The following is a 25001-nucleotide window of genomic DNA, read 5'->3' as shown; positions in this document are numbered from 1 at the left end:
ACTTCAGGCCTTTCATCTCTACAGTACTTGTTGGAGGTGAAACGTGAGGTGGCTCTGAGCGCTGCCGTTAATGACAGTGTGAAAAACACAGAGCAGATTCACACTACATTCCTGTAATTTAGTTTGGTCTCAGAGTCTTCTTCAACAGACAACAAACAGGTCTGAGATAACCGTGGCGTCGCTGCAGGTTTTTTTTGTTGATATTATCCCGCCGCACAATCCACAGGAGTATCTGTTCGAAAAATCAAGACAAGAAGCGCGTCAGTCAAACGTCGCAGCAGCATCGCTTTCAAATACATCACTCCACTGTGTGTGAGGGAAGGTAATCATTACTGACAGCTACATGCGCGTCAAACTCCCAATAAAGTTTATTGTCATATGAACAAGGACTGCATTTTCCGAAAGTTTGACACTTGGTTCTTATCCGCGTTGTGTCTCTGAGTTGACTGCCACTGCCAGAAAGTTACACCCACACCTGTACATCCCAATGACATGTTGTCTTTTCCAAAGGGAGACTACAGTGTATGCCTGGAATCTAAAATATAACTGTGTACCCAAAAACAACCCTCGTTACACTACGACACTCTCAATGATGATATAACATTTACTGGAGTGAGATAATCTTATTATTATTTTTGTGTTTTGAAAGATGGAGGTATGACGTTCACTCTGTTTCACCTGTGAGTGTCATTGACTGGTTAAACAAAGGTACATCTGTAGGTCTTTTTTTTTTTTTTTTTTAAACAGCCACCAATAAAGGAGTAGTACACAGAGTACTGATCAATCATTAACAGCCAAAGAGTGATGGTACACTCTGACTGATCAATGTTGTCTTAAATAAACAGTACTGTCCATAAAATGAAATGTGGCTTGAAATTAGAGGTCAAAGTGTTTGCTACTTGTTCACCGTTGTTGACCATATTTACAAGACTTTTTGTAGATTACAAGTGTTTAAAGATGAAATAAAAACGACTTTACAACAAATAAATAGTTGAAAAAAAAAAGGTCTTGGCTGTACACAATATATTACACAAAGTTATTCACAATTTGTCATTATACAAAAAAATACACATATAAAAAAAATGTCTTTTCAGCAGTTTCCTGGAGTGAAAAATCCACCAGAAAAAGTGTTTTAACTGAACATCAGCTGCCCGGTTAGAGTACAGAAATGACAGTGAAGGAAACTGGCGAGGAGAAACAGGACACCAGTCAAAAGAATTTATAATGTGAAAATCCTTTCGGAGAACTGTCTTGTGTTGGAAGGGCACCTATAGAAAGATGATTAGTGCAGTTTCGTTGGCCTCGGACTCTGCTACTCTATACCTCAGCAAAGTTAAATCTCTGACTCATCATTTATGTATCCCAGACCGTCCAGACTTGAAATGTTGGCCATAGGTGTGAAGTGGTGCTCCCCGTTCCCTTTGAAGTCAACAGCAGAGTGATTATTATTGGCACTGCAAGGTCTCCCCGCCTCAGGCCCCAGGAGCTTTATCTCTGAAGTTCTGTTCTGGATGTGCATGTATTCGCCTGACTGCCTTTTCCCCTCGCTTTCACTGGCGCTCTGTGCAAACTTGAAGCATTCCCAGCCTCCTCGAAACCAGATCCAAAATATGACCCCCATCAGGGAGAAACAAAGCAGCGAAAGCAGAGCCACAGCCACCTCTAAGCGAGTCACCCTGCCAGTGTCGCTTTGAGACTCGTGGGATGGGTCCTCATTATCCTCATCTGGCACCGGACCTGGTGCAGCTGTATTCACAGTGTGAACAGAGTCGGAGGAATTTGCCACCTCATTGCCTGGAGTGGTGCTGTCCCCCACCGCCGGACCAGAGTAGAGCTGCAAACGATAAACCGCCACAGTTCGGTTGTATGTTTTGCCATTTATGAGCTCTACTGAGTCACAGGTGTAAAAGCCAGCATCCGACTCAGAGGCGCTCAGGATGAGGAGGCCTCCGCTGTAGATGTAGTATTTGTGGTTGGAGTGAAGTGTTTGGTCAGAGAAACGCCAGTGGACCTCTGCCAAGTTGGAGTGAAGCTGGCAAGGCAGCTGGATGTTGTTCTCTGGGACGAGGGTGAAGTCCACAGCTGGGACTGGATCTAAAAACACACACCAACACACGGTTGGTTTCAATGCTTTCTAATAGATACAGCTGCTGGTACACTGGTTCATACAAAAAGTCTTCCTAGTAACGCATGTGAACAATGCGCTGTAAGGGAATGTACCTGGCTGAGGACACCGTGAGACGTCACCCTCCTTCAGACTCTGCATTGCAGTATCTGAGGAGGGGGGTACGCTGTGGACTGAGGAGCACTGCTCAGTAGAGAAGTCCCAGGCACAGTACGGATCCCTGGCCAGGATGCAGTCCACACAGGTGTCATAGCGGCTGCAGTTACTGACTGGCATCTGGATAGCACCAAACTCTGAACCTGCATACAGCTGGCCCTATGTTTACACACACACACACACACACACACACACACACACACACACACACACACACACACACACACACACACAAATTAACCAGCTGAAGTGTTTCACCTTTACATCCTCTCTACAGTCTCTAAGTGACGACATATTCAAATTTAGACTCAAGCTTGTTATGTAATATTTACCAAGTAAAGTAGCAGTAGCAGTAAATGACCATAACCTGTGATGATGATGATGATGATGATAATGATGATGATGATGAGCTAACAAACTTTATTGAACCATCTCGGGCCTGTGTTGAGTTACCTTGCTCGATGAGAGGCGCAGGATGGTGATAGACTCTGGGTTTTCAAACAGTTGAATCTCCTCAATTATGAACATTTCTCCGTCGTAGTTGACGGCCTTCTGAATAAAACCATTGTCTATCAGGAGACAGTAAATACCAATGACATTTAGTAATTATATAAAAATCATTAACCACGCAAGTTTTAACCAAGATCACGGCTTTGATGTATCCTGTCACTATTCATATCAAATCACTGCGTCTCTATCAGCCTGCAAATGAAAAAGATATTGATTGAACAAATGTTTTATAAGACATGACAATAACGGAAACATATTGTAAGTAGAGAGAATAATCCTGAGTGAACTGCTGATCTGTCTCATTGATGTCTGTTACACCTACAATATATCAGTCAAAGGTCTCCTGACAACAGCTGCTATAAGCTACTGATCAGACCAAGTCAGGTTGTAGCTGTAAAATTGCATTTTATTTCTTATTGACTCAATTTTTCATGCGGGAGAGGAAGAATGTATTATTTCTTCCTTCAGAAGTTACTTAATCCTGCTTTAAAGCCCTGAAAACTTTCTTAATTGCAGATTCTTACTGTGAACTATGGGCTCCTACATTACCACAGTCATTTTTGGAATTTCACACAAGAGTTTTCTGCATTTCTGTTTTTTTTTTTCATTTCTTTTGTCACTGGTTTGCAGTGGGTGGGGCTCACCTGGAGAAAAGGTGATTTGGAATTTCTTATGATGCCAGCACTGTCAATCAAAACACACCCACACAGTCCCGATGAAGAAGATTAGCTGACATTTTTTATCTTAAACTCTTAAAAAGTAATAATTTAAGATATCTTTTTCCAAACTTTAACTTTGATTGATGCTCCCTCAGTCATTAAAATTTGATATCACAGAGAGCTACTAAAATTTTCAGGGGCTTTAAGTTTAATCAACCAGAATATTCAAACAGAAAAGTAAGCTAAGAAAGATGCTAATTTTCTGATAACTCCAACATCAGTTCAGTTCTCCTTGAATGTGACAAAATCTACTTTGCTGTCCTATAGTTTACCAGTGCCAGTGAACATGACGGCGTATCTCTGTCCGTCCAGCGCCAGCACACTGTCCACTACGATCCGAGTCATCAAAGCTCCTCTCTTGACCAGCAGCGGCTCTCCTCTTATTGGACGAACGGCATCATCCATGAGGGGACGGTCTCTGATGAACTGGAGGGTTTTGTCAGGAAGGTCCAGAGAGCGATTCATCCCCATTTTACGAGCCACATTATTGATGCACTGCAACACAAAACCTCCATTTACAATTGTGGGTTTTGGGGATTTGCCTCGTACGCAGCGAAATTTCTTGCGGTACACTCACCGCTCCTGGTCTGGGGACTGGCACTTCTCCAGTGTACATCACCCACTTCACATGGGATGTCTCCACAGCAACGGGTGTCTTGAACTTTCCCTCGCTGAAAATATCTCTAATGGCAGACACGCTGTATGCACACACTGCTGATACCTGGGAGAGGCTCCTGGAAACACCAAGTCCAAACACATTTAGTCAAACAAACTGATACATTTCTGTTTTATTTGTATGACTGGAGAATATTTTTTACATATGGAATAAATAAATCACACATCGGTCAAGTTATAGTATTAACGGCTTAATACCTTATATTACAATAAACACAATGAAACAAACGCAACACCTAATAATTTTGTGTGAATATAGACACCTTTGTTGTTCCTCCTAACTGACTGCTCTGCATACGTCCTAGATTATCCTATGTCAACACCCACCCTGAGCCATAAAACCACGGGATTTTACTGTAAATACTCACGACTGCGGGGTGAAGACAGCGTAGAAGACACTGTTCCTCCAGTCCTTGTGCTTAAGCAGGAAGACATCCTGGACAATGGGGGGCAGGCTGGGTTCAGGGAAGGAACAATCCAGACGAGCTTTCAGGAACGACGTCCATTTCCTCTGCAGCGTCCGCTGTCCGCCCATATCCCCCTAAACACAGAGACAGAGCACTCTGTCATGTGCACATATTCGCTTTAACCACAACAACCCGACTTGTCAGATGAGGCTCCATGAAGATGCCAAAGATCTTGAATAGATTAGACGTTTTTATACCTTGCAGACACGGGCCACTCGAGATACCGCAACTTTGCTGTAGAAATCGTACTCCATGGCGTTCTCGCTGAAGAACAAGTACACTTTATCATCATCGCCATCGGGACTGTCAAAACTCTCACTCACAAAGTCCATGTAGACAAAGTTTGGCTCTGAAACCACAAAACGTGAAATAAGTACTTGATATGAGAGAAAAGTCAGATATCAACACATATCATTAACCGCATCATGCATTAGTACTGCTGCTGCAGTCACTTTCCTCTTAACCATGCACATCATCATCATATAAAACTTTAAATGGCCATTTTTTTTTTTTGCAGCTGAGGAACTCACCACTGAGCCAGGAGCTCTTAAACTCAGTGCGGAGAGCCAAGTTTGAACTGCGCAGAACCACAGGCTCAGAGCCCAAGAAGTTGATGGATGTAGCAGAATACAGGTCATTTCCTGTTGGACAGGAACAAGAGTTGAGGAAAAATTCCTGGAAATCAATTATTCATATTGAGTTGGAACAATATCACATTTATATGCCAACTAATGAACTGAACTGACTCTGCTTTAGTGCAGCTGTTAAAGGAGCAGGTAGCAGCAGTAAAAGATACTAGGTCACATTTATAACTCGGTCTTGTGGCTCGTCTAATCTCTATACACTTATCATACTCTCATCTTTTCTGTTGGTGCACTTTGAGCGTTCAGCTTTATTCTGTGCTTCATTCCCTCTGGCAGAAAACCTGAATCAGACACTCACCAACCATGAGGGAGGAGTATCTCTGGAAGGGATCAAAAGGACACTTCCCCTTTCCCTCCTCCTGCTTTCCCTGCAGCCTCAGCTGTCCATTAGCAAACGTCTGCCGGAAACAAAGGGAGAGAGAGAGGAAAGAAAGAAAAACTTGTTGAAGGAGGGAAAAGAAAGAAAAACTGAGTCATTTTATTCAGACAAAGTACTGAGAGTCTGGTTATATCTTATCATGATTAATGTTTAGCCCATTAACCACAACTTGCATATATTGACATTATTACGCACCATTTTCTAAAGTCAACAAAAGATATATAAAAGTTTTTACAATGATTAACAACCTTTGACGCAGCCATTGTTTTACATGAAAAGCAAACCTGATGTTCATTTCTTACTAAAACTTACAGGTTTGCTTTTCTTTTTTCTTTTTTTTTTTTGTTAAATCAAATTCACATTATTGTTTTGTGGTTCTGCAGTTACACATAAGAACCATTTAACTCTCCGTGATGATGCTTTCAAGGGAGTGCAGCCCTCTGAGATTTGAGTTCCCTGCCAAAATAAACTGCATTCATGAGCTACTGTGTGTTGTCGAAAAATCAAAACCCAACAAAGGCAATAAATAAGCAAACACCGACATTATGAAGGGATGGGCTTAAACTGCTTTTTGAATCACAACCAAGACACACTTTAGAAAAAAGGAGACAATGTGTTGACTCTAATAATTGAATAGCCACAACGGCCATTAAAGGAACTGCAGCATAAAGCCTTTGTCTAATGACTTGAACACTGACTGCAATTTTTGCCGCATGGCTTAAAAGAATAACTCAGGTGATGTTCTAGATACATTTTTCTTTTTGTCAACAAATCCCATGAGAACCAAAAACAATCAAATGATGTTACTAACTGGCACTTGAACTGTCTGTGTATCCTAACACAGACAGTTCATCCTGTTGTACAAAAACTATTAAAAACACATTGAGCCGCATCATTGCACTGGGTGATATGTTCCTTCATTACCATGAATATGGACACTGCAGTTTATCTTGACTCCCACACACACACAGTCCTACCGCCTGAAATACTCACTAGCGCGCCAGATGGGTATTAATCTGCAGCTTTAAATAGTCCCCAACGAATGCAATACTTGCTTCTGTTTCAGTAAAGTTTAGTAAAAACTATAGCACACAAGTGTTTTATAAAATCACAGCGCCTTCTTTTAAAAAATGAGACTATATTTTTGAGACATTTTTTTTTAAGAGTTAAGATGGACTAACACATTGTTGCTTTTGATCTTTTCATGATATTTGCTGACAATAAAAAAACAATACAGAATAATGCCAACTGATTAACCCGATAGAGAGTCTTTCATCAAAGTAAAAGGGAAAAGGGCAAAAGTTCCTGCCCACAGAAAACAGTTTGTAAGATGCTCTAAACTAACCTCATATTCTGTACTTACCATATAATCACAGGTGGGGCTAAAAGCGTTCGTGCCACACACATACATTGCAGTGTCATTCACTCTGTGCAGGGTTCGAATGTAGTTACGGCATTCCACCTGCAACAAGATCCAGCAGAGAGCATGCCAAGGTCAGAGCTCTGTTAGTTCAGCCGCAAAAATACAAACATGCCATATACATTTACTGACTGCACAGGGTGCCTGAAGTTGAGCTGGTGACCAAAAGGTCAAGGCTGTACACAAGCGTTTTCTACTCATGCCTTTATTTGGGCTATGAGTACGAAGCTGTAAGCAAAGCACTTCAAAGTGAATTCTGTGTATAGACTTAAAAAGGAAGGAAAAAAGAAAAAAACACTCCCATATAAATGATTTACAAATGCACAGAGAAATAGATTGTATGTGGGAGTAAACTGCTTCCACTCAACAGTCATCCTTAAAGGCTGTATCTTCGCCCGAGGATAAAAGTTACCGTATGTGAGCTCTGTTTTGAAAGACATTACACAAACCTCGGCATGTTTTCCCTTGTATGTGCACTCCCTCTGCTTCTCCTCGGTAACTCGCCAATACACCTGCATCAACATAGGGAAAGTGTCTTGTCAAAGCACGCAAGAATGGGGGCGCAACCCAACAGCCTGACAGAGGAGCTGCAGCCTGTTTACACAGTACCTGTAAGCTGGGAAACCAGTCCCTCTTCAGTTGTGACTGTTAGCTGTGCAGCTAGAATTATGAACCAACAGACCGATGAAGAGTTCAACAACTCATCAACTGATTTCTGCAAAAATTTCTACAGATGTAATGAAATATTTCCAAATAGTAAAAGACCATAATAAGAGGCTGTGTTTTATAGGATACAAACCTGTGGTTCTCAAATCCGGGGGTCAGGACTGAGATGAATCTCAGGGGATCAGGAAGTGATTAAAGGCATGAGAATGCAAAAAATATTTACTGCTGTAACATGAAACTATGTGTTTGTTTTAACCTATTTCAAATGTTTGCTTTTTCTGACTCTTAAAAAACCTTCAAATCAGTCATACTGAGTGAAAAAAAAACTGCCCGTAACTCACAACCATATCACTGTAACCTGAGATGTGGGGTCACAAATAGACATGGCTTCATTTTAAGGTGTCATACCATAAAAATTTGGGGGTGGGGGGTGGGTGTTGGTGGTGGTGGGGCACTGGGGATCACTGATATAATCTAGGATCAGGCAGTCAAGTCAGTCTTAATGATTATTTTATGAAACAGTTTCATCACTGCAGTAAAATATCATAAAAGTTCAAAAGATGTTTTATTTTTAGCTTCACTGAGCAAAATAGCATTTTCAGGTTAATATGTAAGAGCTTTGCAGACACGTGAGTTTCATCAGTTATTATATCTTATATCATCATCAGTTATTTTAAATCAGCTTCAAACACCACACCACTGATCAGAACAGAGTGCCAAACTGTTAACATTTTGTAAACAGATTGCTCTCAGTGAGTCTCTTCACATCTTCTTACCTCTGACTTCCTGACTGAGATGTTGTTGATGTCCAGAGCATATACGGCCTCTCGGGCCCCCAGCAGCAGCACCCCAAGGTCATCTCTCATTAACATTGTGGAGTAGTTAGAGATCCCCTCTTCTCTGAACAACTTCAGCTCATCTAAACAGGAGAACATCTGCATCACTACGCTGCATTTAGCTGCTGTACAGTTGAAAAAAAAAAAGCTCCCACAGCAAAAAAAAAAAAAAAGAAAAGCAAATTCATTAAATTTAATGAGCGTTTCCCAACCAGCATAAAATCCAAGCAGTTAAAGCTGTAGCACTTGTTCGTATATCATGGTTAAAATATTCAAATGCATTCTTAAACTGCTACAAAATCTGGTATTCACGGGACCAGCCCAGGGGTGGAAACACTGTTACAACACAGCAGGAGTATGAGAATTTGTGACTTACTCTGGTAAGGGACAGTCTTTCGTGGGACACAGTAGTGAGTGTTGAGTGCACTCAGTGAAACATGGAGCATCAATCCACAGACGATGCTCAGAGCTGAGAGAAGAGACATGGCTCAGAGTCCAGGTTTTGTCTAAGTGTGGAAGAGCTGCACAGTCCAGCTCTGCCACCAAAGCGACCACTCAGAGACAGATCATGTTCCAAGGTCTGAGTCCAGATGTCGTTAGGCTGCGGTGATGTCGCTGTCCTGGACATGTGCTGCTCTGGCACGAGTCATGTTTTCAAAGCAGTTCATACGGATGTTTTAACCAACCAGGCCTGTGGAGTGCAGCTCAGCCTGCTTCGACTGAGTTTGAAGTCAGCGTCCTGTGTGATGTATATCTATGTTGGTGTTAGCCTCCAGCGCAGTGCTAATGAGCTGCCGGTGTCCTCTCCGCAAGGAGGAGCAGAAGCCATGCTGCCCAGCTACTGGTGAGGGATGCTGGTGGAGATCATGTTCATCCTACCACCTTCTAGAAGAGATATGAAAATATCTATGAATGAGATGATCAAAGAAACACATTATTTACTTATGGCAGCTGATTTCCCTCAACCACCTGATTTCTTTCCACTGATTCTGTTTCAATCTTGATCATTCATGGATAATTATTACATGCAGAGACATAAAGATGCTCTTTTCAGTGATTCTCCTGTGCATGTGTTGGTGTGTTGCAATGCAAAGTGCTGCTTCTTTTTTTACTGCACTGAATATCTAGCATCTGCAAAACTACACAGTATGACAGTAAGTAAGAATGAGAGATAGACTTCAGATGATCCTTCAGAATTTTCACTAGAGAACAACAAGCATAATAAAAGGGGCAGTGAATAAATTTGGCATAGCATTTTCATTAAACTGGGGGACTCACAAGAGACAGATTATAAACACAATGGTCAAGCTGATATATCTTGACTTTTAGTCCTTTGTGTGGGTCAAACACTGGAACCTATAGTTCCCATAACACGACTCAAAAGCATATTTCATTAGACCTCGTGAGTTTTTTCTCAGAGGTAAGAAAACTCAAGGCCACAAAAAGACATTATACAGCTGTTATAACAATTTGAGTAATACCTAAGATTTAAATGTAGTGAAAATGATAGTCTAAGAAAGTATGAAGAAAGTATATACGTGAACAACACAAACTGTATGCAAAACAATCATGACCTTATTGTTACATCAGAGAAGTGAAGCATCACTTACAGTTATAGCTGTGTAAACTTCACAGAGTAAACTGATATTAAGTGAAAATCTGCACAGTGCCATGCTGCCGACCAACCCCCACTCTCTCTTCCTTCTCCACTCTCTGTGTCTTCCTGTCCTCCTCCCTGATAAGAACCTGCTTCCTCTGGGCTCAGTGGGGTTCAAACAGCAGAGGGGATCAGTTCAGGTTTGGGCATGCATACAGATCACAGTGATTCGCTGCTTTTATCACTCCATCCCCATCCTGGGATTCATGCTGAATTGAGATTTACCACTTCTTTGGCGAGTTTCTCACTGTTTTTGACAAACTGAGCGGCGCAGCCTCATTCAAAATTCATCAAGGCACTTTTTTTTCTCAGAATAACACACAAAGCATACTTAAGAACAGCCTCACAATGTAAAAACTATACTCTTATGTTTATGGTGCACACCGCTCCAAAGCAGCAGCACCTCACAGCTGCTTTGCACCTTCTATTTGAATTTTAGCTCGCAGAGAAAAAAAAAATACAGCAGATTTCATAGAGATGCATCCTTTGAAACACACACCGCAGAGTCCTTGCCTGTTGACAGAAACCAAAACGGCAGCATCCACATTTCCTCGAGAGACGGCTTGGCGCTCGCTCCCCTTTGCCTCTGAACAACCTCGGTTTTGAATGTGCGTTTGCAACAAACTGCCATGCTCCCCACCTTGTTGCTACTTGACACAGCAGGACGAGCTGCTGCACGTATAGGACTGCTCATCTGTTGTCAGAGCACCGATGTCTTGCGTACTTTCCCCCCCAGGCTGAGCGGGGCGGGGAGGGGGCTGTAGGTTGAGCACTACAACTGAATGGAATGACTGCTGGTTGTTTTTCACAGCGTCTGACAGATACTTCCAAACAGTGCAGACAGGTAGGTATGGCTACAATAATAGAAGAGCACACAGCAGTTGTCCCCGTTTTCTCTTCCTTTGTTTATCCAGGGTCACACTCGCACACTGACATGTGCACGTGTGGACAGGGCGTGTGTGTTTTGGGGGTGGGGGTACACAGCTGAGGTTTTTACAAGTTACCAGTAGTAAGTCATACACAGCTGATTTTCTCGTACAATCAGACCATTGTGCTTTGTCTGTCGGCTTAATGACAATTTTCTTTCTCAATCTTTGGATGTTTACATTTGACTGGACAAATTATATAAAATAATATAGTAGGAGGATTTTAGCAGTAAAAAAAAAAAGTAAATCAAGTAATTAAAATGTTTATGGCACCATTTCTTTATCAATGCTTAATAAACTATTTATTTAAAGTTGCATTCACTGATTTCTTGGCAGCTTGGCAGCAGTGGAATAAGATGTAAACAATTTCATATTATCATCTTACACTGAAAGGTGAACATTTTAGCATCAAGCAGTCACAGAGCAACATTAGCATTCATCTGGAGTCGTCTGACCACCTGACAAAAATAAGTCCAATATCTACTCTCCGTTTTGATCTATTTAGGTCTTCACCAACTCCCCAAAAATGTGGCTCTTTAGCTACTAAATGCTCCACTATGTTCACCAGCTGGTCTCTAACTTTGTCTTTCTGTCATTTGGGGCTTAGCAGGTGGCGTACAGTGTGTTCAGAGCTGTAATAAGAGCAGAGATTACTGTTCAAAAAAAAAAAACAATTAGCTAAAAGAAGCTAAAACTTTCCTTCCATTTCTTTTCTGTTGTATTTATTTGTGGGTTTGTCACTTACGATTGTATCGCAAGCACGACGAGATCTTACCAAGAAAGGTAAGTAAACAGCTGTTAATGCTAACGTTAGCTATATAGCAATAGCAAAAATTACAAATAACTCCTTTAAGATTTTCATATTATGTTGTGAATAAAACATTAAGCACGAATAAAAGGAAATCTTGTACTGCCATATTGTGACCCCAATTTGATGAGAAGGGTCTCTATATCCTCCACCTTTACTGCTTGCTTTGTCTCTTTTAATTAATCAGGAAGGACCCTCCCATGGCCTGTTTGCCCCCTTACCTCGTGGAAGAGGGCAGGTCAACACCATCGCCAAAATCCATTGTGTTAATGGCTTTCCAATCTTAATACCTGCCGACTTGATGGCATATTACAAAGTTGCTTATGGAGCTTTATTAATGACACACCTTTATTAATACTAGTAAGTCATTAACAATGGGTTGTGGATTTACGCTACATGTGCAACAGCTTCTTTAGTGATTGCCTTTTGTAAAGTGACACATTTTCACTTCTTCTCTGTCTCAAAGCTCGGCTCCGTCTCTCAGGATAAATCATCACCACTTTCACACTTCACTGACCAAAATAATATCAAACCACCATCACATTAGGTGTGCTGTACACTGAGGTAAAGGATACGCTGTGAAAGACTGGTGTGAAATGCAGTTACACCTTTTGTTTATACGGGATCAATGCTGATTCCAGTTAAGCCAGCGAAACCTGCTCAGGGATCAGTTAATAAACACACTGCTGTGTTAAACAGCTCAATACAACTTGATACTCTCCCCTTTGTAAGACTATACGGGACTTTAACATATGCACCTCATTAAAGACATTAATATTTATGACTGACATCATTTGTGAAAAATAGAACAGTATCTGCATGCAATGAACAACACTACAAAACACTCTTTCTCTTGAAAGTCAACCTGACATTTGAAGCACTGGTTGCATGTAAATACAGCAACTACACACTCAGTGTCAGGGAAGATGAACTTCTAAAGAACAAGAGCAAGACTAAAATAGTCTCTTTACATCTCTGTAAATCCAGATGTAAATGTGAGTATATATTTCCTACATGCACCTTTCTAAAATGTCAGCACTGTGGCCGCTGGTGGGTTTTTATACATCAAGCAGAAGAATGTGAACAACTGTGGGTTGAAAGGCTGCACGTGATCTTGTACAATACGATGAAGAAGCCCTACAGCAGTATCTCCAGATACTCCAACCACTTGAAGCACGAGGATATTTATATCCTGTTCAGGAGCCTCCATGATATCTACAATACTCTGCGATGGACTCTCACTACAACAGCGTGCCGCATACAAGATAAAACCCTAAACGTGCACAGACAAGCACACTGTTGTCATCACCGTGAGTCATAACAAATCCAAATCCAAAAAGCCGTGTGAAGAGTCAAACAGCTGGAGTGAACCATGGCTGCGTAAGCTTCGGCTCCAGCATACGTCTTCATTTGTATGAATGCATAATGCTGGGCTGTATGGGCGAGGCGTCCTGCGGCTGTAACTGATTCACTTGAGCGGCCAACTAACTGATCTGCAGGTTTGATGCCGGTTGAGTCACTGGCTGGTGTGCTGACTGCTTGTAGCCCGTTTAGCTGCCTGTCTCTGTGTCTGCAAGGCCGCCAATCAAACGCAAGCTGAGCAGTCCACAGGCAGGCCGGCTGGTGAGCTGGCTGTGATACACTATTCCATCACAGGGGCCTGAACAGGAAACCGGTTGTGGGAGGGTGTTCACCTTTGACACTCCTTGTGTCACACAGACTGTTGTGAAACACACATTGGAAAACACACCCCAGTTCAGCACTGGGTTATATTTGCGCAAGCTCAGATGGACTAAAACAAAACATTCTTTTATCATAATGACAGTAGATTACCACCTTTTGTTTTGATGTGCAGAGGAGCTGTAATTAGGTGAAAACAATACTTCAAAAACATGCTGTGTGTACAGTTTTCAAGCCTGCAACGACGTGTATCATTAAACTAATGGACAACTAGCAGTCAAAGCACTTCACACAACTAAAGGCGACAAGCAAACAGAATAAATATGCAGCAACATGTTCAATAAGATGGTTGTCTCTGCTCTGACAAATTACTTGTCATTGATGAGACAAGTGTGGTTGAGTGTAAATGCACGCTTGAATGCACACACACAAGTTTGCACAGTTACCCTTGTTAGGACATTGCATTGACTTCCATTCATTGCAGACAGCTTAACTCAAACCCTAACTCAAACCTTAACCAGGACTTCAGAAATGAATACTGATCCCGACGAGGTTTATGCCGAAAAGGGTCCCAAAGTGGTAACAAAAAAAAAAAAAACGTGTACACTTAAACACACTCACACAAACACCCAGGCAAGTCCCAGCAGGAGCTGCGGCACAAAAGGAAAATATGAACACACAAACTCCTCTGCCTGCTCTACCAGTAATGCAGGACAAGTTCACTGACACACGGGAACACCTAAGAAAACAAACTGTGGTGACGACTTCAATATAGATTTAAAATCAAAACCACGGAACTGATTTCAGGACTAATGGACTGTCATTTGATTGAACTTTATTGAGTCAAAACTATGGGCTGCAACTACCAATTACTTTCCATATGTATTAGGGTAATTTTACAATTAATTTATTGATTAAGCAATTAATTTATGGTCAATAAAATGTCATAAAAACAGTGACAAATGTCCAAATCTAAGGTACGGTTCAAGTTGACATCTTGTTTTATCCGACCAACCGTCCAAAACCCAAAGATATTCAGTTTACTATCATATAAAAGTGAAAAGCGGCAAATAACCATTAATCGATAATCAAAAATGGTCAATTATCTTCTTTTTTTTCAGGTGTATTGGTGAAGAAATGGTACAATAATCATGGAGGTGACAGTGACACGCTGCTTTCAAAAAACATATTCTAACTGAAACTGATTCAGAACATCATGGATGGAGACGTGGCACAAACTGGAAGTTTATTATATTGTTTTCCTCACACCTGTGTATCAGGCCTGCAGCTTCATCAGATCAGGTCTTATAAATAGCTGCCAACACAGCGTTAAAAATACCATGTGAGCCTATCATGTGATAGACACAACAGTAAAGGTGTGTTATTTCCTGCTTTGGTTCTCCAGACTTATGTTCACTGTCCATCTGAGTCCCTCTAAACATGAGCTGCAAGGGGTAATTTATGATCTACACCCCTGCAGTGACAAACAAACCAGTGTCAAAAAAAAAAAAAAGTATTATTTGTGGCTTAGCTGTGTGCCTCGACACCCACTGACCCCGCTGAGCTGCAGTGTGACAGATAAAATTGGGCAATCCCCTGTGCAATTTCCAGCAAGTGCAATGACAGAATTTAGTACAGCTACCCCTCTGCTCGGTCAGCCACACATGTATCATGTGCTGTGATACAACACACACTTGACTAACACTTTCACTCCCACAACATTCAGTTAAATTCAGTCACAATGTTTTCAAAATGAAAGCCACTACTAACACCTCCAAAATGGCACACAAAATCCACATTTTCACAAGTTTTCTGGACTACTTTACTACTGTGAATAATGTTTTTTTACCTTTGAAAGTCAGAAGATTCAATTGTTGCTCGTTGGTTCTCAGTGGATTACAAAAAAGGGAAGTTATATATTTAGCAACAGTAGTTGGGTTTGTGGATGCAATACTTTTCCCACAGAATTTGACCACACATTCACTGCTGTGGCACTTGTCCTGAAGCTGTACCAGCGACCTTACAAGTATGACCCCCCTCCCCTCGCCCCCCTTCACAGTGGCACTAACACCATTAAGTGTTTGTACAACATATCCTACCACTGCTTAGACTAGCTCTCGGCTGCTATTATTAGATTGGGATATCCTATAATCTTTAGATAAGGCAGAGATGTTACAGACTGCTGTCTGTGCTCCTTTCAGCCCCGCAGGCTGCCAATCCAATTCCCTCAACCAGCCCCGAGCTCCGAGGAAACATAAAAAAGCCAGTGGGACTCAAACCTGCGCACAAACAAGTCACTAAGTCACAGCAGCGGCTCATGTCCGTGTAACAGAGCTCTGACTTACCCGGAGCTGTCAGAGTGGTCCACATAAAAGATCGTCCACACCGCCGCTGTTGCTGTCGTGTCTCCTCTCGGATCCGGCTCTGCGCCTCTCTCTGCTCCACCTGTAACGTTCACTCCACATTCAACTCCTGCAGGGAGCGATTATCTGGCAGCGCCTGATCATGTGACTTTTGATTGTACCTTACTTCAAAAGTGCTCGTTCACTTTGCAGCCAATCAGATGAGACGGAATAATAATAATAATAATAATAATAATAATAATAATAATAATGTTTGGACAACTTGTTTTTTTTTTTCAAGTGTGTGTTTTAATCGCACGTTTAAAATGTAAAATTAAATTGTATCAGATCCATCAGTGGATGCTACCATCACATATTTAAAATGTAAATATTACAAACTGTACAACAAAAACTGCTTTTTCAGCATTTTAAATTTTAATATAAACATACAGTTAATTTAAAACATTCAGTTCAAAACATTAAAATTTTAGTCTCATCACTATTTCACACTAAAAAGAACAATTTGCCACTTTATTATCTAACATATTAAACTACTGCTGGAAACTTTTTCAAATATTCAAATAATATAAGATTTCGAAACAAGAAAGAAAAGAAAAAAAAGACAAGAAAAAAAAAACTTTTAAAAATTTACTTGTGCACCTTCTGCCATCTACTGGCGGCTAATGAAAGATATATTTTACAGGATAAGAAATACATAAAATAAGATACAAATGTCCAGTTTGGGGGAAAAGTCTAAATCGTGTCTAAATAAACAAGCTCCGTGACTTCCTCACGGTTTTTGCCTCCGTTTGCCTTCGCCGTATCTCTGGGACTCGGGGTCTGGAGGTCTGCAGAGGAAGGGGATGTCTTCAGGTGGTTGTTTTGCGCCCCGGGCCGAGGTGATGGTTGTTTGTTTGCCCCAGAACAACGCATGTTTATATAGACTGGATCCTCTAATGCATTGAAGAGTAAAAGCAGAATGAACACATGATGAATTTATGTCGTTACATACAAACTCCATCTATGTAATATGCCATTAACACCACCGCTAGGTTGTGGGAAAAATTTAAATCTAAAATGTTATTTGTGTCAGTGTTATGTTGTCTGTTTATAAAGCATTCTTGGCTAAATTCCCTCAAAGGATGTACCTCATCTAAAAAGGAACTAAATAAAGGTTAAAGATAAAAGTAACATAATGTTCCTCCATCACTGAAGATTTACTTTGAAGCGGGATAAAATGTATTTGGGTAAAAATTGTGAGATAAAATACAGTTTGACCCTTTAAATTATATATTATATATTACTGTGCAAATGATTTTTGACAGTAACAGTGTAAAGCAAGGAAAATGACATATATTTGGAAAGAAAGCCATTTAAAAACTGTGATAAAATACCTGATATAACAGGACAGTGGTAAATAACCTGTAATTTTCCTGTTTATTAATTTTACTTCATTTATAGTCATAATTAGGCACTGCCTGCAATTACCTTGGAATTAATTATCTACTGTCATTACATCCATGTTGCTGAAATATCAAATCATTCAAACTGGAGCAAACTCCTCTGATCCACTTATAGGCCTAATATATGGACAAATATTTATTGTCAGAAAGCTGTAATACTTCTTTGTATCTGTTTCACAGATACTGTTTTCAATTCAGTCTATGTTGTCAGTTTAGGGTGACAAAGCTTCGTTTGCAAATTAAAAATCCATCAGGAAATGTAGGCACATATTTTCGGAGTAAAAAAAAAATTTAAGTAACTAAATTATCAGATATTATTGTTGTTCGTGTGCTGAGCCTCTCAAACAATGTTGAATTTATTACATTTTCCGAAGCACATTTCACTTTCTGGCCCGACAGCAGCCATATTAGAAGCGCCACACATTACAGTTCTTCTCCATAGCACATTTTCTGTATCACTGTCACCAGTTGTGATGTCATGTTCTCAAAACATGAAATGCAAACACTGCATCAATTTTATATTCACAGCACAACACTTGTTTTGTCTCATGAAAAGCCGTCACTCAAAAATGTTTAACCCATGCCCCAAAAGTCGATGAATTCAGTGCATCACTGCTGCCAAAATTCAAGTTCTCTTTACAGTTCAGATGGTTAAATGGTAAAAGAACCGTGTCAATTTAATTAACATTTAATTTCCAAACAGTGTAGTTGAGCAGCCAGCTGACTATATCAGTCGGACCAAACATCAGTTTCAACTAAAACGTCTACATTCACAGCGTCTGAATGACAGTGTACACATTTCCAGTGTGTCCCGTAGTCACAGTAAACACCTTACAGTAACTATAATACACAAAAGACCACTGTCTCATCAGGGCAATTATATAAATTAGAAACTACACTGTCTTGCAGGAACTCTAACATTCACAAGGTGTTGAAAATGAGGTTAACATCTTTTGTATATAAAGTCATTCGCTTGTAAACTACTTCCTACTACAGAGAGGTCTGTTGTCTGCCTGCGATGTCTCACAGATCACTGTGTGTAAATGTGTTTCGGAAATGAGAATGAGTTGCTGTGAGCTATAAATGACAACGTGATAAACTGCACTGAAAAGTAAAGAATGTGTTACTAGGTGACTGAATTTCAAAGTCATCTGTTAACAATAGTTTCGGCAGTCCGACAATACCCGATCACTGACAATATGAACCGTTTACACTTAGAAGATGTGTGAATTGTGGCTGAAATATTTTGCATGTGAGGATTTAATAACGACGGACATAATTAGAAAAGCAATCTATGTCTGTTTTGATCACTGACATTAACTCGTCGTATTACAGGTCCAATTGAAGATAAGTGTACATTTGAATTCTGTGCAACAACAAGAAGAAAAATCATCTACTGTTTTGACAACTAACAAATATTCTCAATATTCATTTTCTCGATTCATCTGCTAAAAAAGTTCAAGCTGACATTTTGTGATATATTTTTTTCCTCTAGCCAACAGTCAAATACCTGAAGATATTCAGTTTACAATGATATAAACGATTAAAATTAAAGCTCCAACCACAGAATGATTAAATGACTTAAATAGTTAATCAGTTATAAAAGTAGTTGCTTATTAATCTGCTGATCGATTAGTCAACTAATAGTTTCAGCTATGGACAAAAGTAGTGAAAGATTTGAGCGTTTCACACATATTTTGATATTTTTGGTTTCTTCATTTTTGAAGAAGTATCAAATGCATCTGTGAGAGTTTCAGTAAAGACAAAACAGATCCCTTTAAAAGAGCAAATAATTCAGCAATAATCTATGTGGAAATGTATTTTACATGTCAATTATAGGCTGCAATTGCAAGTAAAATTGTCTTTATGAGACACAAAGCAATAAAAGCGGTGTGTGGTACGGTGTGGGTGGTTTACTTTACTTTTTTGTAAATATCTGACACAGTTCTCAATACCGGTCAGCTGGTTGTAGCTAGATCTTATGTATGCACTTCCTGCACTGAGCTCTGCCTGCAAAAAGTTGACCTTGTCTGTTCTAGAAATTAATGTCTTCATACTTTCCTCGCTTAAACCACACAGGAGGGTGGAGGCAGCCTCGTTCATCCTACAGACACTCTAAAGTCGTCTCACGCTGCGCTGTCTAACCACACATACCTCTTGCTTACTCAGTTTGCTTCCACCGGCCACAGTTTGGGCAGATAGAACTACCTGCTGTCATATCAAGTGTTTCCTTTCCCTTTGGTTGAAATACAGGCAAACAAAAAAAATGCGAAATCTTTGCAATGAAATGAATCCATCTGTAACTAGAGCAGATTTGATCTTACTGGGTTGTGTGAGATTATTTTCATCTTTACCTCTCACCCTCTTTTTCTCAGAGCAGTTTTCACACTACAGTAGATACAGAGCTTATCTACAATCTATAGATGTTGTTTGCTGTAGTCTTATTAGATCAAGATCGTTATCTAAAGGAAGAGGAGAGTACCTCCGCTTCTGTTGCATCTTTTTCTCAGCAAGGTATATGTGATCAGCAGGACCATCAGGATGAAAGCTGAGACCCCCAACACGATCCATACCCACCAAGCAAAAGGGAGTAGGGATTGTTCTTGATGCGTCACTGAGAAAAGAGACAAGAGAAAAACTTTGTCTTGAAATGTGATCATATTTTGTGCCAATGTGTCCTTAATCCTTAATAAGCCATTATAAGTCATAATCGCAATTTCATTTTAAAACATTTGTGTTATTTAGTAAATACTGTATAAAACATGTTCTCAGGTTACAAATGGGCCAACATACAAGAATGAGGCTAATATAAAGTTAAGTGTTAAAGTGTTTTGTGGTTTCCATAGAAGTTCACACCTCACAGGAATAGATCGAAAAGCCCATGACCAGTTTTTATCTCTCACCCCCACGGTCTTATCACCTCCACCAGTGGACACACGACTTCAAAACCTGTCAATTCAGCGGAAAATCTACACTTCCTGCCACCAGATATATTTTGAATATTGAGGTGAAAAGTTTAAGGACCAAGCTCAGACTGTGCTGGGTCCTAAAAATACATGGTGCATTATTGTTCATGGGTATGCATCCACACACACACACGCACACACACAAACTAACTCACACAGACACACACACACACACACCTTGTTTACTCGTTAATAGTGACGGGTACGTTGTTTTTTCCAAGCTCTGCGCTGTGACGGAGGAAAAAACGATACTTTAACAAGCATTTGTTAGGTCTTGGCAAGCCAGAGTATTTCCAATATTTATGAATATAATAACAATAAAACATTAATAAAATAATAATAAAAGCTCTGCATTTTCTATACAGCATATAAACAGATAAAATGGTTTATAAGCCACTATAATGTAGTATTGAAAGCATTTGTCAGCAACCATAGCTCCTGCTGTGATCACTGATAATTGGAGGCTGATTTATGAAACGATAATGAATGACAATGTAGTAAAACAAAGCCACGATTATTTAAAAAATGTCTACATAGAAGAAGTTATGGTGATATATAGTTAAAATACAGTACATTAATATACTTTACATCTGCTCACAACTACATCATATTTCATTATAAACCATTTATTAAATGTTTGCATACTCTGTATACTTACCAATAACTACTTCTGTTCCATTGCTGTAAGTAATAGTATGACAGGGAATCTCTGATGTGACTTTGCAAAAGTACCATCCGCTATTATTGTGCATAACATTTTGCAACGTCAAGTGTGTTTCTCCTTGGGTGGAGATATTTTCACCAGCAATCGTCTCAGAGATGTTCTGTGAGTTGTTCAGTGAAGGTTCAGCTTGGTTAAAATACCAGCTCACCCGAAATCTTATATATGTGTCTTTAAACAAAAGACAGCACAAAGTCAGAGAGGAACCCAAATCAACTTTTACTTGCGTTGTACCCACAATCACACATTGTTGATCTGATCCCCCCAGAGCTGCTGCTGCCACTGTAAATAGATAGATAAATAGATACATTAAAATTAAAAAATTTTTTTGTTTGTTCACCAGCAGTAACAAAAACTACAAACAGGAAACTGTGTTTTATTCTACAGTAGCTTTGCACACGTGAAATTTCAGTCTGTTCATTCATCACTGCATTCAGCATCATCATGCTAGACATATATGGATACTTGTTGTCAGTGTAATAACATCTTAATGTGTCAAATATCAAGTCAGGACACTCACCTGTGAACAGCACCAGAGCCAACTGCTTCAGCCACATTTCCATTGTGTCATATGCGAGGTGGTCTTCTTCTAACTCATCCTGTCTCTGCTGCCTGCCTTCTGCACATCTGACAGAGCTGTAGACATGAAACCTGTGTGTGTGTGTGTGTGTGTGTGTGTGTGTGTGTGTGGGTGGGAGGAGGGGTTTTCTATCAATGTACCATGAAAATGAGTTGCTTTCACAGAAGGTGCTGACTGTAGTGCAAGTTGTATATTCAGAAACCAAAGATGAAAATAATGTAGGCTTGGAAAAAGACAAGGGAGATCAAACATTAAAGCGCTGCTGTTCCATAACAGAAAGACATCAAAACGGCCTGTGATTGCTACCCCACTGCTATGTATAGCCTACATCCTGTACACTTCTGCAGATTGATGTCAGACAGCTAATTCCTCATTGAGATAAATATACATGTGCTGACTTGCTGTGAAAAACAAAACAGGGCACACGACGATATGAGGGGTTTATGAAACCCTTGTGGGTTTTGGTGCAAGGGTGCGAAAACGCATTTCACCATGTCCCCACGGTGTCTTACTAAAAAAGGAGCAATATGCTTCCGGTGACAAGACACAACTAAGTATGATGGGGTAGAGCTTTCAATTTCCAACCACAACCTATAAAATAATGGGCATAATATAATATAATAATTGAGACAGCAGAGATCAGGGACAATAATAATAATATTTCTTACAGTATAGCTTCATGCAGGAGAGATGAGATGATGCTGTTATGTTGCAATGATTTACTCTGTCTGCTATAAACCTGCCTTTAATTTCCTTTAAGTCAGTGGTTGTGGCATAATAAGTGACTGTGTTTTGTATTTGATTGTATGTGAAGTAAAGAAAAGGCCAAGATGAAACATCTCAAGTTTACAGGCGGTGTATCGCTTCTGAAACCTCAAGATTTTTCACATCAAGCCTGAAAGTAGGTCTCTGTCTTAGATTATACATAAAGAAACTATGTAAAATTATTTGTTTAGTAAGACAGTGGTTTACATACAATAGATTTGACAGGGCACTGAAACATGTAACTTGTTGCACATTTTCAGTGTGTTTTTGGTTCATTATTATCACAATTCCAGCTTTGCCACAAAAGCAAAACGTATTATTCTACATATTTGGTTACAATATAAATACTTGTGTTGTAGTGACAAAGATTTGTAATTAAAAACACAAATGCTCTATTTTTTACATCCACAGAACACATTCGTATTGTCATCACTCTTGGATCTTGTGAGCAGAGTTTTGGCTTCCCTTTTACTAGTTATTCCACCATTATTTAGAAAATACTCCAGATAAAGTTATACTGTTTCATCAAAGTAATATTTAAAAACATTTGCCATGTAATAATGATACAGGATTTTCTACACTTTCAGAAAACCATCAGACAGGAAATCAATACCGCCTTGCTAAATATACTGGTATTCTTATTAACTACCAGTGTTGGAAAAAGTATTCAGATCCTTTAAGTAAAAGTATAGCAATACTACAAAAGAGTATTTTAAATGTAAAATACTCTGTTACAAGTAAAAGTCTGTTATTTCAAATAATATAATATATATAATAAATATGAGTAGAAAGCAATAACAAAAAAAGTTAGTATACAAAGTATAAAAAGTAAAAGGGTCACAAGCCACCAGTGAGCTACCAGTTTAATCTTAATGTTGTATTTTATGACCTTATTTCATTTGTTTCTTCATGTAAAATTTTAATCTGACATGTAACATAATAAATATATCTTTCAGATAAATGTAGGTGTAAAAAGATATTTCTGTCTGAAATGTCTTAGATTGAAGTATATAGTCGCATAAAATGAAAGTAAAATACAAATACCTCAAAATGAAGAACAGTACTTGAGTAAATGTATTATTTATGTGGATGGATGCAGATGCTGAATAAGTTATGTCAGGATAGGGAAATAACCAGGAGTTATACATTCCTGTCATGGATACTGTTCTGGTCCATTATCTAACAAATCCTCTTAAGAATATTTACTTGGACGCTGCCTGGATATGTAGCTGTGTGATATTAATTTATTGAACTACCTTTATACCACCAGCAAAGGTCCAGGACAAATTCAGAATTGCTACATGGTAATGAAAAGTAAAGTAAAGAAGAAATGTTTGAAGAACTCTTCATGAGAGACACAACAGTTTTAAATTAGAGGCAATCATTTTGCACCCTGATTAATTTCAGTCTTGGAAGGGTTTCAGGAGCTTGAAGCATTTTATCAAAAATATTTCAGCACATTGCTAGCACATCTAAGTGCATAAAATTATCTACATTTGTTTTAACTTGTCTTTTATTTATTGCATGATCACAAAGTTTTGTTTGGTTAGTGCTGTCATAGTGTCTTTTTACAATTATACCTTTTTACGTACAGTCTATGAAGTATACCTAAAACGCAATCTTAACTCTTCAGCCAAACAAAATATATTATTAATAAGGTATTGATAAACTTGAAAAAAGAAGAAGAAGTTTTTAAGGTTCTGTAGATCTCATTGCCACTAGATGTGCAGCAATATCTCAGACCAAAACAAATGCTTTGAAGGTCGCATCTCACCCTCCCTTCAAGTTCTCTGTCGGGACGCCCAGTGAAAGTGGCCACTAAACACTCAACAAGAAGCATAACTGAATTAAGTAGCCATGTACACAAAAACCAACAAAAAACAACCCAACCGCAACCATTAACCTACACCAGCGTTGTCATGATATGCTACACCAGCAATGCTGGCAGTAAGCTAGCTAGCTATAGCAACATGTGCCAAACAAATTCATAATATCAATAACAGCAAGTTAGCTAACGTTAGCATGCGTACTGTTGCCAGTCGCTAATGAGAACAGGTAATATTAGGTAGCCATCAAGTTACTTACACACAGAGGGGAAGGAAAAAAAAAAAACAGATCCAGGTCAAGCTGGAGCCTTGTAGCAGCTCATGAGGTTCTCCATCATGGTAGCCAAACTAGTATTATTATTATTTAGATAAAAACGTGGTTTCTTGAAAGGAGGAAATTGTGAACAGTGGCTTTCACCTGGACGCTGAACTGCATCATGCACGTGGTCGCTCCCTGTGTGTTTGTAAATGTAGGGAAGACCAACAGGTGGGGACTCTCGCATACGTGCACTATCATGCACGCGCCGCCGTACCAGACACCGGATTCATCTTTTACTCAGAAGGCCTTTATTCCACTATATCTTTACACAGAAAATAATGCTGCTATATTATTGTTTAAAATCTGGTTTATATAACTTTTAAAAATTATTATCAGTCTGGTCCAACAGTA

The 25001-nt window shown here is 39.5% G+C and overlaps 2 protein-coding genes across 3 annotated transcripts; both read right to left on the bottom strand.

Annotated features, from left to right (window-relative positions):
- Nucleotides 1–988: 988 nt before the first annotated feature.
- Nucleotides 989–16171, bottom strand: LOC111653743 (semaphorin-4E). 2 transcript variants are annotated; one of them, XM_023404413.2, is made up of 14 exons: nt 16014–16171; nt 8974–9482; nt 8538–8680; nt 7545–7607; nt 7039–7137; nt 5595–5694; nt 5183–5293; nt 4850–5001; nt 4554–4726; nt 4088–4244; nt 3783–4005; nt 2735–2850; nt 2221–2440; nt 989–2094 (listed from the first exon to the last, which is right to left on the bottom strand). In XM_023404413.2, the coding sequence occupies exons 2-14, from the start codon at nt 9080–9082 to the stop codon at nt 1334–1336; spliced, it is 2427 nt and encodes an 808-aa protein (XP_023260181.1). In that variant the 5' UTR covers nt 9083–9482; nt 16014–16171; the 3' UTR covers nt 989–1333. The 2 variants fall into 2 exon arrangements, with proteins under 2 accessions (XP_023260181.1, XP_023260182.1); XM_023404414.2 differs by having other exon boundaries at nt 8974–9479; nt 16014–16151.
- A 252-nt stretch (nt 16172–16423) lies between these two features.
- LOC111653753 (uncharacterized) lies at nt 16424–22628 on the bottom strand. Its single transcript, XM_023404427.2, has 5 exons — nt 21681–22628; nt 21098–21442; nt 20617–20667; nt 19956–20087; nt 16424–16963 (listed from the first exon to the last, which is right to left on the bottom strand). The coding sequence occupies exons 1-5, from the start codon at nt 21721–21723 to the stop codon at nt 16764–16766; spliced, it is 771 nt and encodes a 256-aa protein (XP_023260195.1). The 5' UTR covers nt 21724–22628; the 3' UTR covers nt 16424–16763.
- Between the last annotated feature and the right edge of the window lie 2373 nt (nt 22629–25001).

This window comes from Seriola lalandi, unplaced genomic scaffold, assembly GCF_002814215.2.
Source record: "Seriola lalandi dorsalis isolate HSWRI2012SDOR001 ecotype SW California unplaced genomic scaffold, Sedor1 jcf7180002054244, whole genome shotgun sequence".
In the NCBI taxonomy this organism is placed as follows: domain Eukaryota; kingdom Metazoa; phylum Chordata; class Actinopteri; order Carangiformes; family Carangidae; genus Seriola; species Seriola lalandi.
This window is presented reverse-complemented; position numbering and strand designations above follow the sequence as displayed.